The 18,789-nt window shown below is 41.4% G+C and overlaps 1 protein-coding gene across 1 annotated transcript in view; it reads right to left on the bottom strand.

Moving 5' to 3' along the window:
* The window catches only part of PRKAR2B (protein kinase cAMP-dependent type II regulatory subunit beta), a 90,271-nt gene extending 75,469 nt beyond the window's left edge, over positions 1–14,802 (bottom strand). The window contains exon 1 of the mRNA XM_072867425.1: positions 14,202–14,802. Within this exon, the coding sequence (XP_072723526.1) occupies positions 14,202–14,514 (313 nt within the window). The 5' untranslated portion in view covers positions 14,515–14,802. The remainder of the gene's footprint in view (positions 1–14,201) is intronic.
* Between the last annotated feature and the right edge of the window lie 3,987 nt (positions 14,803–18,789).

Below are 18,789 nucleotides of genomic sequence, written 5' to 3'. Positions count from 1 at the left end.
AAAACAGCAGTCTAATAATAATAATACATATTATTTTAGAAATCAAAACTACTGATCACCAAAAAGAAATTTTTAAAACTGAGAACTATGATTAAACTTCCTTTCAATAGAAACAGAAGAAAGTGACAGTTTTATATCCAGTGGCAAGTTTCATCTCACAGTCTAAATGGAATTTGTGTGACTTTCCAATTACAGACTACGAAATTTCAACCCTCTTTCCGCTCCCTAAAGTACAGTTATATGCATTCAATTCCTCACTCTATAAACACAGAAACCAACATCAAACATAAACTACACTAAGAGAAGTTATCTTCAGAAAACATTGCAACTGTTGAATCTCTAATACACAATTTATGCAATAAAAAGTATGAGGCTAGTCTTAGAGAGAAAACAGCCTTTACTACCCAAAATGTACTCCATAAACTCTAACATTAAGACAAAAGCTAAATTCATTCCTTCACCTAAGAAAAAGGTTAGTTCTACAGCTCTATAAACTGTTTTGGCCTGGAACACAGAACACAAGTTAAACGATGTCAGTTCCTAGCCAGAAGTAAATATGAAGTAGAGTTTCCGGAATGAATGCGTAAATCTTCTTGGCTCTGCCTTTACATTTTTAAAACAGTGCATGTGTTTATATTCTGACCTTTGTACTTTTTCCAAATGAAAACAAAGCAAAAAAAAAAAAAAAAAAATCACAAAGATACTTTTCAGCAATAACCAGACTCCTATTACTTTCAAAGTGTCAGTTACAGTAACAGGTACCTGCCATAAGTGTAATAACAATTATGTTTCTATTCTTGATATTTAGGAGGAAAGAGTATGCTTCCACAGAATCGGACCTGTCATTTTAAATTAGTTTCAGCACAAGCCATTTAAACACTGGAAACAAGCAAGAGTAATTTAATTTCGCAAATGATATACCAATTGCTAAAAAAAAAAAGGGGGGGGGGAATTAATAAGGGCTATTGCATGCTCTGTTGCTATTAATTGCTGTCAGTAATAACCAGCTCATTTCCAGAAAACTTCTTTCTGCCTTTCACCTTAGTTCACAGCAAACTTCATACCACTATGTTATCCACCTGCTTGTTCCCCTTACTTGCTTCTGAACTTGATGAACAATTTCAATTAAATTTAACAATGAAGAAAGTCCCAAAGCAAAAAAAGTCCCTGCTAATTTGTGAAAATTAGCAGCTGACACCAAACTCCTATCCACCATGAAGGAAAGGTCACAAATTCAGTACTGGTCTGCCTCATTTGGTCTGTCAGCCAGCTAATCAGTACTAGGCAGCTCTGAACATCAGTACGAGGTGGCTCTGAAGCACAGGCACTCAGGCGCTGCCCCTGTCTGAACACTGTAATGTACCTTCAGTACTGTGCTTCCTGAATAAAACTAAATGTTGCAAGGGTATGATACACCCTTCATGTCATACACCAACTAGCTCTTTCAGGCCATAAAATATGTTTTTTTTTTACCCCAATTGAACATATACCAACCACTTAGACTGCTGGGATAACTTCACACTATGATTTTTACACTATGACTTAAAGAAACAAGAGAGGTATGTGCCAGTTTGTACATTCAGTGCTGTGTAGTCGCTTTTATTAGTTCTTCACATGCAACTAGTAACAGCTTCAGCAAATAAAACATCAAAACTTAAAAAAAAAATTCCACTGAAGAGGAACTTGCAATACACATTGAAGGTGAGACATCGGATTGCAACGTACTGACTTCTACCACTGCCACGAATGGTAACTCCTTCCTCAGAAGTAAAACGCATCTCCTAAAGCACAGAAAACTCTGGGCACGTGAGAAGACCAACAATAATTTTGCTCAGTGGTTGAATGTCCCCATCCCAGCAGCATGAGGCCCTGGCGGTACCCAGCCTGCTGGCGGGACCCCTAGCACTGCCTGCCGGGACAGCTCCCGCCCGAGGGGAGGGACCAGCTCCCCAGAAAGGGACCCTGGGTTTGTCACCTCGGAGCCAGAGAGATAACAAATGGCCTGCTTTATTAGGGACAAGTGCTAACAGGCTCCTTGACCTGTAGGATTTAAAGACATTTCTTTTTGAAGCTAATCCTCATGCTTTGTTTTGATTCTGTCAAGGATTCAGATCCTATGGTGGCAGAACTCTTCCAGAATTAGACGTAAAAACATTTTTCTAACATGAAAAAGTATGTTACAGTAAGCCCTCCATGAGGCACAGGTTGATACCAAGATCACTACAATGATCTGGAGCCAAGAGAACTTGCCTCTTCTTCCAAAAGGCCTATACATGCACCTTATTTCAACTCACTCCCAGATTGTCTTCCATTATCTGGTGTTACAGCTATGAAGACAGCAGGTGTCACGCTAGAATTGTAACTATCAACCTGCCTCCTTTCGATTAAGCAGTGTGATCGCACACATTTCTGTGATTTATCTTCCATTACTGTCAAGCAGAACTGCAAATAAGCCTTTATCTCAAAACAAGGGAAATGGATGTTAGCCACTGATTGAGCTTCTGTATAAATAGCAGGTCAAGCAATCTTCCTAATTTTGCATATTGAAAAAAGCAAAAGAAGGAAAACAAAACACTTGATACACTCTTAACAGCAACAAAAGGTGAAAAACAGAAATGCTGTTACTGTCTTTTACTGTCTCTTACTACTGTTTGTTTGTTGTTTTTTTTTTTTAATCCAGTGCATGAGAAAGATCTTCTAGCAAAAAAAGATAGCTGAGACTGAAAAAGTAGGTTGCAACTCATCGCTTTACTCTTATGCTCCATATAACCTCCCCAGGAAAACCCTCTCTTTGGTGGAAACGGATCAATGGCATCCAATTTTGGCAGTAGCATAAAGTCAGGTCTTTCTAGCAGTATTTACAGAAGTTCACGTTAAGGAACTTTACTCTAGAGGCTGTGCCACACTCCCAAAACTCCCCAAAAAAACAGAGAAGAGGACAAATGCCTGCATGGACAAATGTTTGCATGGAAAATACACCTTTCTCTTACAAGTTCAAACTGTTCTTTGACTGAGACTTCCCAAGATCCCAAGACTTCCCAATCTCCTTATACATCCCAAAGCCTGCATCTGTGCCAAATGCAATGATTTGAAGGACGGACTTAGAGAAAGCATGAAATTGTTTCTCTTTTTTCAATTTTTTGAGGCCATAACCTGAAATAACTACAGACAGGCCAACAATATATTCTCGATAGATAGCAAACTAGAGCCCACTTAAAACAGCGGCTCCATTTTATAAACGTTCCTAAGAAAGCAAAACCAGAAGAACAAATTCTTTTTGCAAGGTGGATAATGGAAATGAGTCTACATCTACTCCCACCTCAACTGCCAGCAGCAGCTACATTCCAGTAGAAGGACAAAACTGACAGACTAGCAAGGGGGATGTGCAGATAGATACTGCAGATAAATTTTTACAACGAATTGAAGTTAGTGGTATCTAAGAATAAATAACCATCTATCTACTTTCAGACCAATTTTTTATATGTGCATTAGCCATTAAATAATATTTCCTGTAGGTTGAGGCAACAGGAAGGAAGGAAGGCTGTTAACTCTATATTTAAATCACCTCACAAATGCTTAAATAATGTAGTGGTGAAAGCTAGATCAGAGTTTCTCATGTCTTGAGTACCTATTAAAAACCAAGAGAGACAGATAAATTATCAGCTAAAAGATGACTTTTAGAGAAAGATGCCTGAGTGTTACTCAGAGGTATTGAACGAAATGGCTGGGAAGAGAAAACACTATGCACTAAAACCGGGGTGGGGGGGGGAGAAAAACGAGAACTAAAGATAAAATGATGACTGGGTGTAGTACTAAAGAGACTCATGAAGAAGCAGAACTATAAAAGTACCTGGATCCTAACTCCTTAATTTCAACAGAAATTAGGCATAACTGAAAAAAAAAAAAAATTATCTGTCCCTCTAATGTTTAATAGTGTCTGTTATTGAGAATCTACATTTTTCAAAACTCATTCATGATGAAAAAATGGTTTTATTAGAATGGTAGAAAAGATTGTGTTTAAAGCCTTAAGAAAATTTTAACATACATCTATAGTACACATCTTAATTGTTTCTGACTGTAAGTGTGATGAGTATCACAAACATTGTTTTGGAAGAGAACAAGAAATCTCAGGACAATCCCAGCTCTCCATTAGACAAAGTTTTTGTCATTAAAGCTCTTAACCATTGTTAATCCAGGAAGAGTGTTTAAACATACTTACCAGCTTGTAGAGGTTTGCAAAACTTTAAAAATTTCTTGATCAACACCTATTTCAAGGACTTGTGACATTAGTCTGTACTTTTTACCAAAGGCAATTACTGGCCTAACGATGGAGTTTCTTAAACATCAACGAAAAGAAGTGTTACAGCTTCAGAGAGAGGATTTAAAAGGGAACAAGTTCAGTGGTGAAAGTAATAGGAAACAAATTAGAAGGGCCAGATCAGTGCAGCAACAATATATACTCACTTGTGGGGTCATCCAAAAAAAGACCACAACAATGCTGTCACGGACAGCTTGAGTTCAAGTTAATCCATACCCTGGAACAGTTACAAATGCCTTATAATGCACGGCAGTGGATTTTATTTTTCACACTACCATTACAAATCTATCATTAAAATCAGAATGGGAAAACACACTAAACCTTTCAGCCTGTGCTCTCAGGCTAGCAAGTCTGAATGTTTACACTTGGTTACAGCTTGTATCCATCCCAACACTGAGGATTCTGTACATCTTTTATTTATAGTCTATACTGAGGCTTTGCAAGGAATGTTTTCTTTCCAGTGTTGGGCAAGGATTTATTTTCTTCCTGTCTGGTATGTTTTACAATAGACATGTCTGCTAAAAAGTTATACTACAAAGAGACTATCACTATTTATAAAAACACGTTTTACATCTGCATCACAGAGATTCAGAAGGGGTTGATGCTGTTACAAAGACCTTTATACAAGCAGGATGGTATCTGGAACAAGTCTAAGCAGGAAAGATCACGTTACTTCTCCTCCTTTCAAAATCTATTTTATACAGCAATTTTCTAGTCCCTCCATTAAGGAGGTCTTCATAATATTTACTAATTGGCCCTTTTAGCCCAGCTTTACAAAAACCACTTTAGTCAAATAACTGGAATGGTATATGTAAGAAAGCTATTCTCATTATCAGCTTTTACCTGTGCAAGCTCTCAGCTTCAAATTCTTGCTCTAATGATTTTTCTTAATATTAATATCATTAAGCAGAGCAATTTAAGAGGCAAACATACAAGCAGAAAACACTTTCTGTTGTTACAGTATGTTTTTTACCACTCTACCTTCCATGATCCAGAGCGTTACAGTACAAGGCAGACTAAATTAAAATTTGGATTTTTTTGTATTGTTTCATTCCTTATCATTTCCTCATTTTATCTGTGGTCTGTAAATTACTTTTCTGAGCAGCAATGCTAAAAGGATGCCTTTTATGGAAAGGATGGCAAACTGCCATATGGCTGTTGTTCAGTTCACTCTGTGGATACCTTGTGCCTACAACCTGCATTTTGCTCCCATGCACTTTAGACATGCTTGCCTGCCTACATCCCCCTTCATTTCAGATCTCATACTTTTTTGTGTGACATAGTACCATTTAAAATGCTGAATGAGGCACTGGACATTTGATTAACATCATCTTTTTGATGCAGCCCCAAAACTGTATGTCTTCTAGGTTACCTGCTGTATCGTTTAAATCTCGATTCATGTACTAACCTGCCTAGAGACTGCAAATAGAAATTCTGTGTGAGTACTTCCGCTATTTTTATCACCAAATGCACAAAAACTTGAAGTAGAGATCTTGGAATTTTTAAATGAAAAATAGAATTGACAAACATGAAGCCTTTCTTTACGGAAAAACGTAATAACACCAGTCAATTAGAAAAGTAAAAAATAAAGAGAAAACAAAAGACACTCAAAGCCAAACTTCACCCTCTTCCACAACATATTGTTTAGGACTATGACTGAAAATTGATCTACAGAACAAAAACATATTCTATAAAGAAAAAGATTAAAGAAAAACCTAAGTTTCTAATTACTTGTCATGATCAAAATTCACAGTAAGAACATCCTGTTCAGTTCCATGAAGTAAACAGGTTATCATTCCTAGCCAGCAAGTGAAAGGATTAGCCTGAAAAGGTTCCCTGAAATGATAAGGGTTTTCAGTATAAAACCTCCAGATAAAGCTACCTAGTTATCTGTGTCATCACTCAATGTCCCAAAGAAAAGGAAAAAAATAAGTACGTAGTTCCTTTAGAATTCTTATAAGACTGCTTTCAAACAATACCATAATTGATGTTTATGGTAATATCTACCTATATATGTGCATACTTATTTTAACAGATTTACCTAGCACGTAGTAACTCATGCATACATGGACTTCATCTTTTATGCACCCACATCCATATAACAACTTACAATATAAAAAAGTCCATATGATAAATATATCATCCCTAGTAAGATCACTTTTTTCTTCTAATTCATGTACATCAAGACCTATTCCAGCAACAGAGAATACTGAGCCATTTTAAATTACTCTTTCTCAAAGCCTTCTCCCTCCTTCATTCACTTTTTAAAAATCACTCACCTTTTAAAAGCACAGAATTTCTCCATAATTACACTGACTTGAAACTCAAAAGAAGAGCTCAGACCTCAAGTAGGAATAGTTTTTCTACAGCATGACTTTAAAGCATTCCCATTAAAATAACAGTTGGTGAAACAACCACTGTGATTTTTATTAAGCACTAAAGAAAGCGACATTTCACAAAGTGTCTGTTATGTACTATTCAATATTTCATTTTTTCATCAGCACCAAAACCATCTTAACTCTCTATGAGACTGCAGCTGTACCCACATGCCTATTGACTTTCTTGACGATGACTGCTACTTATTTTTTTTAAAACAGAAAATGGTTGAGAACAATCTGGATTCTCCATGAAAAACTCGAGTTGAAACTTTCATTAGAATACATGCTCATTAGAATATAAGTGTTATGAGTATCCAGATATGGTAATATGACAGATGACCATGTCAAAATATTTAAAAGATCTCTTAGCATCAAATGACCAAGTTCACATTTATACAATGCACTGACCACTAATTTTAGTTTAAGTTTGCATTTATGCTCTTCTGAAATATATTTATAAGCCAAACAGAATTTCAATAGAAAATTAAGGACATAAATTTGGGATGTATACATGAGAGCAGGGTTATATCTGGGCAGAGAAAATAAGAGCAGAGAATTTAATACGCTCTCTCTCACATGTGCTCTCTATTCTTTTATCTTCCTCCCCTTACTTCAGTTCTGTCCCTCCTCCTTCCTCTTGCTTTTACCTTTGCATTTTCCTTACCACATACTGACTCCTTTTTTGCCTCTATGTCCTGCCTTGCACCTTGCCTTCTTGCTTCTTTCATCACTGTCCTGACAAATGAAATTTCCCAATTTAGAGGTCATCTTTGATACTGGAAAACCAGAAGTGGGGCAACGGCCTGTACCTTGATTAATCTGTACCTTGTGACCTAAATGTCCGATTTCCAAACCATATGTTCCAGATTTACAGGAGCAGCTAAGGCCAATGAGTCTGCAGAGAATTGACTATTTAAGGTAGATTTCCCTCAGACTGAGGGTTCTCACTGGACAGAACTACAGAACAGAATGCAATACTTCTGCATAACAGATTGGGGATAAACCCTGATATATATGAGAGATATATATTAAACCAAGCTTAACTTACTGACAAATGCATGAAGCACCTCTGTGCAGGTTACAAACGCTAGGCCATTACGTTGGTTTTTATAACTTAAACAGGAGTACATCCTAAAAACAGACACTTTCTCAGTGTCCACAGATATATCTTTATTCTGTTCACTAAAAAAAAAAAAGTAATTGTTTACATTCATGTAAATGCATAAACAGGAGTAAACACAAGCAAAAAAAAAAAAGAAAGGTTTCTTTGGGAAACTGAACCAAAGTCAGCAAGTGACACAAAACTCCTAGAGCATTCTTGAGGAAGCCAGTTTTCCCTTAAAACAGACATGATACATGCAACAAACAGTGGTGGTGTGCAAATGTTAGTACTGACGCTGTTTATACCTTATCATTCATAATGCAATCATTACAAACTCATGCCAGCAAAATTTTATGTCTTCCTATACTTCCTGAATTAATGCTGTTCTCTTTTTTCTGAGCTGAACAGTCAGCCAAAATCAGTTTCAAGTTGTTTCTTTAGAGAAAAAGAAGCTGGAGATAAATTAAAATGTTTTTAGTATAGTTCTACTACTTTTCTGTCCTTACGTCTTTGGAATTTTCTCCTGCTTCTCTCAAATGCACAGACACAAACTTTAACAAAATAATAGCCAGCAGAGACACCTTCACTCATGCATGCTTTCGTTTTGAGCAGGGATACATAAATACTGTTGAGTGGAGGCTGCTATCATTTCAACTAAATTCTTAATACAAACATCCTTTAAAAAAAAAAAAGTGGTTAGAGCAAAAGTATGCTCTTCATCTACAATCACAAATATATGCACATCTGAGAGGCAACCATACTCCTTACTACAAAGACTACTAAATGCTACCCATTACAAGTTCACACACATTTCTAGTTGCTTATCATTTTGTCAGACTAAGGTTTTGGACTGCAATTCTCCCAACCTGAATAAAATGCCTGGGTCAGTTTAAGGGATTTAAAAAAAAAAAAAAAGAAAGAAAAAAAAAGACTAAACTGCCAACTTGCTCAGGTTTGCTTTCTAAAATAACTGTTAGCAGAAAGAAAATATTTTAGTTTACTCCTGTCAAAAATACCAGAAACCATTATTTCAAAAAACTCTATTATTCTGAAGATTTACAGCAAGGATTGAAAGCTTTATGTTTTTGTGACTGCATATACTACCAGATAAGAGCAGCCAGTGGCCATTCCCTGACCACCAAGACCCACTGAACCAGCAAGGCACCTATCCACCCGGCTAAAATTCCTTTCCCTCAAGAAGCTGTCTGCATCCCAAATGCCTGTCCCGAATGGTCTCCTACACACACTATGCTCTGAACCACATCGGACATAGAAAAGTGCAAGGAGGTATAGCCCAAAACTACGCCAAGGAGTGCACCAACAATGCCATGCTCACATGCTCTCAAGGGACTCGCTTTTAACTGGAAACTTCTCTAAATTGCATCCACAGTAAGGCTGCTTCTGCCTGGGTCTGATTAGGTTTGTCCTTATAACCGTACAAATAATGCTTTATTTATTTTTATATTTCAGATGAGTGAGTGTAGAAATTACTAAAACTTCATTCCTGAAGTTGGCTAAGCACGCATCAGACAGCAATGCTTTCAGCCACCACCAATCATAACCCAGATTTTAATTTGAATATATACACTTTTTTAAGAAATTCACATGTTTTTCTATATGGTCTCTGATTTAATGATATCCTACTGTTAAAGGAGAAGCCACTGCCTGAGCATTCACACACCATTCAGGGAGTCGCACACACACCACCTGAGACTTTAACTGCTAGGACCAGAGTCCCTCTGCAGCAGGCAGCTCCACTGAGCCGATGGGTGCCCCTTTTCGACTCCTCACTCACACACACACTCGCTCTCAGGCGCTTTCTCTCCCCTCTGGCTCGACCCTAGGTTTCCCAAAGCAGAGTCTCCGATATGACGTACACCAGACAAATTTATTGATTGATACAGCGGTGAAAACAGCTCGAGCTGGGTGCCTCTGGAGAGGGACCCAGAACAAAGAAATCCCTGGGCAATGATACCCTTACAGTTTAAGTTCCCCTCCCCTCAGGAGACAGTTCAGACCAGTAGCAGTATTAGGGTCTGGGGTCTTCCCGTTCTTCACTGTGCCCTTTCATTGTCTCTAGGTGGGCCAATTCTTCTCTTACCTCTAAGGTTGTAACTTCTGCTAAGGTTGAAGCTTCCTTATCTTTCTGGTTTGCACTGGTTTTGGGGCCTTCCTTCATGTAGCCAAGTAAAAGTTCAGTGTACTGTCAGTGGAGCTGGGTGAAAGTTCACAGCTTGCGGCCTAAGTCTTCAACAAGCCTTGATACTAATGCTGCGTATTGGATTCCCTTTGGGATAGAAAGTGATTACTACAACACTACTACAACGTATACATATTTTCATATTGTCCCCTTGCTCTTACTGACCCCTTCCACTGTTCTAACCTACCCGTTATCATCGCATGACAGATCTGCAGAAAGGTTACGAACTGTTCAGTGCTTTCTGGTTTTGTTTCATTTCAGGAAGAAAACTGTAAGTAAGGTTAACAGAACTGATGAAGTACCTTTTATCATCACAAAGCTGGCATGGATGGGGCTGTGTGCAAAGTTTTCTCCGGTGCTCTGGTTTCTACAGTTTACCTATTATTTCCAAATTTATTTGAACAGTATGTACGTAAAACAACTCAGACTGAATAAAGGAACTAAAATAAAGACATGCCTTTAACATTGATATTGTAAGCTAGAATATGTAGCAGTGATCTCATATTATTTGAGCATAACCAGTGGGTAAAGCTGAGATACATACTTGCATTTTCTAGCTCAGGTTCTCAAGGGAGGAACTCAAAGCAACCAACACACCAACAGAAGCACACGGGGGAGGAGAGGGACAGCTGTAGTATTTTCCTGTTAAAATACATCACTATCTGAGAAAAAACACCAAAACAAACCAAACCAAAGTAAAATAAAAGAAAAACAAAGTAAACGGAGGCTACATGATGCCAAATGGTACATACAGCATTGCATTTTTTGAGTTTAAAGAACACCAATGTTACCTCTAAAAACATCTCTACTAATTCATATTAAGGCTAGGTGAAATATGAATTTTTAGCTATGGCAAATATTTAAAAACAGCTGTTACAAATGATATGGGTTATTACCCATGAAAGTAAATTACACATTGACATGTAAGTGGTAAAGAGAAAAGTATAGTCATTTGTAAAAGAACAAATAACTTAATGAGCATTTTCAAATTTTGCAGACACAGTATAATAAATTTTAATATGCACTTCAAACCTGCAAAAAGGTAGAAGAATTTTCTAAAAAGGGGCTCATTTTTATGTATATGTCCTATTCAATTTAGTAATTGGTATTAGTAGGAATTAGTTCTGGTCACTGATTAACACTAATACACCCATGCAGGACAACTTAATATATTAAAAAAAAACCCAAACAACACACCAACTAGAAGACCTAAAAATCATTCCCAAATTAAACAATGTGTTCAGAAGGGGATAATCTAAATGCTCTGAACCTAAAGAATGTCATTACAGAGGTCACCTTAACTCCAGGTGCCAATTCAGAACTACGACACCAATACGACAAAGTTCTCCCTCCAGACAAGGTAACTGCTTTATTTGATTTCTGCACCTCATGTAATGGACACAGCAGAGGACCTGAACAGAGTTTAATTCATGGTTCACATATGACTCTTAATCCTGAGTATAGGTTTTTTTCTTTTTTTCTTTTAAACACAGCTTATGCCTCAGCTTATCATTTCTGAAACAGGATAATGCTGATGTACCTTCCAAAATGCATTTCAAGGACAAAACTAATACCCACAAAGAGTTCAACTGCAGTGCTTGTAGGTATTTAGAAACATGTACTGGGGAGCGGGGGGTGGGGGGGCTGGAGACACTAGCATTTACAAACAGCTCTCAACAACGTCCTATTTTAATTAATTAAGGAATATTGTCAGCTTGACATTTCAAGTGTACTGCTTTAACAAAGAAAAGATACCACCACCAGGTCTGAGCTCCTTCCCAGAGGTTTTTATTTTACATTTGCTTATAAACTTCTCCAATTTGTTTTCCTGTCCTGTATGAAAGCAGTATACAAACAGGACAAATTAACTATACAGAAGCAGTTTGAGTATTCATAAAGGCAAAAGAAAAAAATGAAAAGAAAAAAAAAATTTCCCCCAACTTAAGTTCAAGAATTGCTACTTACAGAAACAGAAAGCAAAAGCACAAAAGAAATATGCTTTTAAATTGGTATTTAAACCCATTAAACAATGATTTTAATACAAGCCTTTATGCCTCCAGTTATTAACAAAAGGCTGAGTGGATGCACTGTTATGTTACCTTAAAAGAATACATATTCAGGGCAGACGTAAAATTTGAATTTAAAATACACACTCCTGCACAATGCACACATACACAAGCACACCATTAGTAATAATTTACTATAACTTACTTATTATTCACCTTCCACATGGTTTCACAAGTATTTTCATTTTTGTTACTTTTAATTATTAATTATTCCAACTGACAGAAATTACAAGCCATAATACAATTAAACTTTCAAAATATATTAGGCTTTAAAATGTGATATTTTAAAGAGTTTTTGTCAAATGTGTAAATCAGTTAGGTGAACCAAGTCATTCTAGCATGTCCCTTAATGAGAATATTGACAATAATGGCTTTTCTTCTTCACAATCACGACAAAAAGAATATCAAGAGAATCTTGATTACAGGTACTCAGAAAAGCTTAGAAAGCTTCTTAAAACACCCTGTAAAGTTTTCCATATGTAACACATACATGCTAATAAGTCAAGCTACATTTCTGCGCTTCCCTCCATACAACATTCCAGTTCTCCATTCACCAATAAGTCTGCTTAGTGTTGTAATAATTCATGTTTGAAAACCACGTTTAGGGTTACTGAATTAAGATAATAATTTTGTTCTTCCACATTATCACCATTTCAGTTTAAGACAGCAAATTTCCAGATTTTTACTAATCTCACATAATCAGCGTTGAGAGTTCAAAATTACCACATAAATCTGCAGAACCTGATTGACAGATTCAAATTCTCATTAAATACACGTGGTATAGCTGCAAAGAACAGATGAAAAGAATGGCGACTGTCTTACCGTGTAACATAAAGCATTTAGAAAACTTACCTAGTTCTTGAACATCTACATTTTTTTCCTGATAAAATTCACATAAGACATTATTTTAAAAACTGCACTGATACTCAGCTAGCCAACAGCTAGCTTCTGGACTCTGCTAAGTAAATCTACCTCCAGCATGACCCGGAGAGATGAATGCTTCAATGATCTGATGAGATATACTTCCATTTCAAGCTGTTCTCAAAAAAATTAGCTAATGATGAAGATGCTTGAACGCTTTCTCTTCTCCATCTAACCTTACTGACTGACCTCTCAGCATCTAACCGTACTGACTGACCCTTCGGTTAGCCTGCTCACGACAGAAAGATGACATGCTACACACCCTTCAGAGACAGCTACTACTCACCACATAAATCAGACCAGCTAATGGATTGACATCGTCTCTAAATAAAGCCTCTCAGCCACACAAAGATAAGGTATCATTAGCTGCGTGCAGATAGGTGTTACCCTCAAACACAAAGATACTGCATATGTTCTTTGCTGTCTTCACGGTTACGCTTGCTCCATAGGCCCTTCTACCATGCAGAAAATTTCACCCTGGCTTTCAAGAGGAAATTATGTTTTAAATCGTGCTCTACTTTTTGAAACACATCTATCTGTGTAAAATGCTTAATCAAGTGCATAAATACAGTAACATGCCCATGAGAGGCGTTTTCTAAGGCAGACATACCACTGGACTAATTACAAAATATAGATTTGCTCTCTTGTGCTCTTATAAAAAGGAAATGTATAGATCTTCTGTTAGGAATATTACAGGCCTATATGCTATAAGCAATACAGCTGCAGACTTTGGCGATACCTGCGTGCCCAACATCCAGCACCGCTGAACAAAAGGGAAAAGCCCGGGAGGTTAAAGTTTGCAGCGGGAGACGGGAAAGCTCCCGTGGGCTCCGTTGTTTGGCGTCAACGCAAGCGGGGGAGCTGCCCACGGAGCAACCGCGGGGGCCGCCTCTTCCCATTCACGCTCCAGTCACCGAGGCCAACGTGCTCCTCACGTCCCCGGCTCCCCGCCGCTCACCAGCCCCGCAGTCACCCCCGCACGACCCACGACCACTGGGGCTGGGATCGGGGCCTGAGCGCGGCCCGCGCCCCCCGCCCCCCGCTGCCCGGGGGCCGCCCCTCACACACCCGTGAGGCCGCTGAAGCGGGAGCCCCCTCCCCTCGCCTCCCCTCACAAGCTGCCCACCTGAGCGCGGGCAGCGGAGGGAGCCGCCCCCACCCTTCCCGGCCGGCTCGCTCCTTCCCCCCAGGGCCGGGCGAGGTGGGGGGCCCTTACCCGGGAACCGCTCCTCGTCCTCGCCGCTCTCGGAGTCGGTCTGCATGGGCTCCTCGGCGAAGTTGACCCCGCGGGCGTCGGGGGGGGCCCGGCGCGGCGGCTGGCTGCCCCTGTCATGGCCGGGCGCGGGGGTACCCGCCTTGCGGCCGCTCGCCTCCTTCTCTGCCGCTGCCTTGGCCGCCGCCGCCTCCTCCTTGAGGCGCCCGAAGTACTGGAAGGCGAACTCCAGCAGGTCCCCGGGCTGGCTCCGCAGCACCTCCACCGTGAAGCCCTGCAGCAGCTCCGTCAGCCCCGCCGGGATGGAGATGCTCATGCCGGGGATGCCGGGGGGGGCGCAGCCTGGCTGGGAAGGGGGAGGGAGAGGGGAAGGGGAGAGGAGGAGAAGGAGGAGGAGGAGGAGGGGAGAGAGCCCGCGGGCGGCGGCCGGGGCCGGGGGTCCGCAGCCCGGGGACGAGGCGCGCCCGGCGGATCGCCCGTGGGCAACGGGAAAGGGGCGGGCGGCGGCGGCGCAGGTGGGAGCGGGCGGGGGGCGGATCCGCGCGGGGCAGCGGCTCGCTGGCAGCCTCGGCGACGGCGGCTGCACCGTCTCGCTCCGCTTCGCCCCACACTCGGCGCGGCGGCGGCGGCCCCGTCCGTGACTGAAGCCTCCCCGCCCCCGCCGCCTCCTCCCCCCGCGCCGGGGGAACCTCGCACACATGTGACCCGGGAAACCATGACAACCTCCCGCCGGGGACTGCGGCCCGCAGCGCGCCTCCGCCCGCGCTGCCGGAGGGAGGGAGGCAGGCAGGCAAGGAGGGGAGGGCGGCCTGCCTGCCCTGCCCTGCCCTGCCCTGCCCTGCCTGCACGGCCCGCCCTGCAGCGGACCGCCGGCGGGGCGGAGAGCCCTCGGGGGCGGGCAGGTAGCCCTCGCAGCTGGCCGGCTGCGTTAACCTCCCGGAGGCCTCCCGCTGGGCTCCCCTCACGCCCCCTTCCCCGGCCGGGGCACTGCCGCGCCGGGCCGCCGCCTCCGGGCACCGCGGCCTCCCGTTTCCCCGGCTCCCGGCGTCCCCTAGGCTTTGATGCCTTTCCCCTGTGGTGGATCCAGGCATCCGCGCTGGTGATCGGCGGGGATCCCTAATGAGCGGACACGTCCCCGCTCAGTGAAGAACCACAGTGGATGTAGTATTTCATAGCCAATTACTACTGTGCTTTCCCACGGCCATGTACCACCCTAAAGATATTCCCCCACGTCATTCACATACATAGATAAGCTATCTATTTATATTCATCTATATTATTTAGGATGATAGGGGTGATGTGCTAGAACACGCACCCTTGTTTGTCAGCTGGTTGTCTAAGGTCCGTAAAAAATTTAGCTGGAGAAAGAAACAATTGTTAAAAAAAAGAAAAAAAGTCCAATTTAAACATTGCCGAGTGCCAATGCTCAGCATAGACACTTTTCCAAGTCATGTTGCAGAGACTACTTGGCACAGTGGTAAGTAGGTGCTGCTTGTCATCACCAGGAAGCTTAAATGTTTTAAGTCGCAATTACGGGTGCCATGTTTTTCACAGGGCTTTACTAAACACTTCTGGAAAGTGAGATCCTTGGAATGCATGCAAATGGCATCACCCCCTCATTCATAATCACCTCTGAACATTTGGCCAACATTTTGAAGTTCCAGAAATACCTGTTAGAGTCTTATTTTTATGCACCAAGCAAATTAACTGCTAAAATGTCTAAGATTGGGACTACTTGGCTGTTTGAGAATTGATTTCATTAAATAGTTGGGATTACTCAAATTGCCTTGAAATATACTTCATAAGGGCTTAGGGTAAGATAAGCAGTCAAAATTCGAGTCTGTAGTAGCAAGATACTGAAAGACCCGACTTCAAGAAAGTAATGTGACAACAAAATACAGCAATCCCTATGATGCTTTTCACACAGATCTGGATCTCAAAGCCATTTTTAATTGAGTTAGTTTCCAAGTGGAACTCAATGCTCTCTGTGTATGCATTTTCAAATGGAGCTTGGTTCACAAGTTGGATCTTCAAACTGTTATAGACCAGGCAAATGAGTGAAGTGAGTGATTCATGCATACGTGGGTGATATTGCTGCCCTGTCACCTCTGCCAAGAGACACCTCTGCCAATGGAATTGTGGAATACCTTTGAGCAACATCTTATGGCTTCATTTCTCTCTGCAGGAAAAGCCTACAGCTAGCCATTATGAAGTTTGTATTTGAAGTGAAATTCACTGATGTTTGGCACTGTCCAGCCTGAGGAACATCTTCAAGATCAAGCAAAGTCCTCTGGGTGCAGACCACGAGTGCTCTCTGGGCTGCAGAAGATTGCTCCACCAGCAGGCTCTGAGAACTGCTGCAGTGTCCTGGGGGGCCTAACAGCCTAGCCAGCACACCCACACTTCATGCCTTGCCCCAGTCCTGGCATGCCCTGACCACAGCTGCCTTTACAAAGCACTGCTGGTGTAGCACGTAGCCACATATGTTACAATGGCCAAGGATCAAGTGCAGCAGGAGAGCTGACATCTGTACATATGGACAGGTGCACACCTTAGTCATTCTAGAGGGTGGTTTAGCTAGAAATGCCAGATTGGCTCATTTACAAGTTTAGGAGCTTAAAAGCCCTCTCACACCACTGCGAGGGCTGATCTGTTTGTGACCAAGTTGAGAGAATCCTAAGTTCTGAGGAAACCTCCAGGGAGGGAAGTGTTGGTAATTGGTGCCTTCCAGGCACTAGGTGTTCTGTGAGCATACAATATTCCATTTTCTGGAGTCTTCCAGGACTAAAAAGATTGTCATCCCTGAGGTTTTCTCTCAGCCAGACAAGGCACTCTGTTATTCTAGGAATTTACCAGCAGCATAGTGTCTTTTGCCATCTAATCAAGGACTTCCCTAGCTTGCCAGAGCCTCCCATCCTCCCAGATGTGAAAGGAGATTGCTTCTCTGTGGACATCCTCAAGAGCCAGTTTTTGATGTTTGTATGCAAAACTGGGATAATTTGAATAAGAGGTTCCTAAGTGGTGGCACTCTAAAGAATTATTCTTTTTTAAAATTTTCAAAACAGCCTAAAATGTTTGTGTCTAGTGAGACTTATCTTGAGTTTTGGTGTATCTCAAAGGATGCCAGTGAACTTTGTAGTTCACGTTGGTGTCATCTGGTTTCCTTAGATACTTTCTGTTCCGAGGAGCTTGCATTGACTTTTAAATTGCTGTTAAACCCTCATAAGGAGGGCAGGTGTCCGAAATGTGTTATGTCTAGCAGAGTGAACAGTTAGGTAATGAGAGTATTAGTTCACATCTCTCCAATGTGTTTTATTAGTTGCTACTAATTTTTGTGTGTCATTCTAGTTCAGCTGTGAACATCATGTTGAAATGAAAGAGAATATAAAACCTTCAAAAATCCTTCTGTACTGAAAAGGGATTGGGCAGAACATTCCCCTCACAACTACCAAGAAAACGACGTAAAGACTTGTGTTGTCTCCTTTCCTCCTAGCTAACAGATGTACACTTCATAACACACTGCTTACCAGCTTTGCGTGTCAATGTCCTGGTTTCGGCTGGGATAGGGTTAATTTTCTTCCTAGTAGCTGGTATACTGCTGTGCTTTGGATTTTAGTATGAGAATAATATTGATAACACGCTGATGTTTTGGCTGTCGCTAAGCGGTGTTTACATTGGTCAAGGACTTTTTTTTCTTCAGCTCCCCATGCTCTGCCAGGTGCCCAAGAAATGGGAGGGGGCACAGCCAGGATAGTTGATCCAAACTGACCAACGGGCTGTTCCATACCATAGGATGTCATGCGCAGTATAGAAACTGGGGGAGTTGGCTGGGGGTTAGCGATCGCTGCTCGGGGACTGGCTGGGCGTCAGTTGGTGGGTGGTGAGCGGTTGTGTTTTTATTATTATTATTATTATTATCATCATCATCATCATCATCATAATCATCATCATCATCATCATTTGTTTTCCTTTTTTTTCCCTCCCTTGGGTTTTGTTCCTCTCTCTCTCATTGTTTTCCTTCTCATTATAATTCATTATTATTATTACTATTATTTTGTTCCAATTATTAAACTGTTCTTATCTCAACCCACGAGTTTTCTTACTTTTGCTCTTCCGATTCTCTCCCCCATCCCACCGGGGGGGAGTGAGCAAGTGGCTGCGTGGTGCTTAGCTGCCGGCTGGGGCTAAACCACAACAGTCAATCTGTCCCTTCACCTGGTTCGAGGCTGTGAAAAACTAGGAGACTACAGCTAGCAGCTGAGAAATAGCAAGCACTGTCTCCCTCACGACAATTCCAGACAGCATACTTCAGACAGTGGTTGGGACTGCTCTCTCAGAGATCGGAGAATGAGATCTTTTCTGATCATGTAGAGGACAATGAACAGAGTGCAGAAGGAAGGAGCGACAGACTTTCAAGCCTTGTCTTTACCAGGGTAAATGCAAATTTAGTAAATTTAGTAAACTTGAACTAACAAAGTCCATCCAACAGCCAACTACAAGCCTTTTTTCTGCCAGCTTTCAACTTTTTGCCTGATAGGAACGTCCTTCTCCAGTCCTTCCAAAGACATTCTCTCAAACAACCATCTTCTGA

Source organism: Ciconia boyciana, chromosome 1 (assembly GCF_034638445.1).
Source record: "Ciconia boyciana chromosome 1, ASM3463844v1, whole genome shotgun sequence".
NCBI classification, from domain to species: domain Eukaryota; kingdom Metazoa; phylum Chordata; class Aves; order Ciconiiformes; family Ciconiidae; genus Ciconia; species Ciconia boyciana.
Note: the sequence above shows the minus strand (reverse complement) of the source record. Positions and strands in the feature narration are given on the sequence as shown.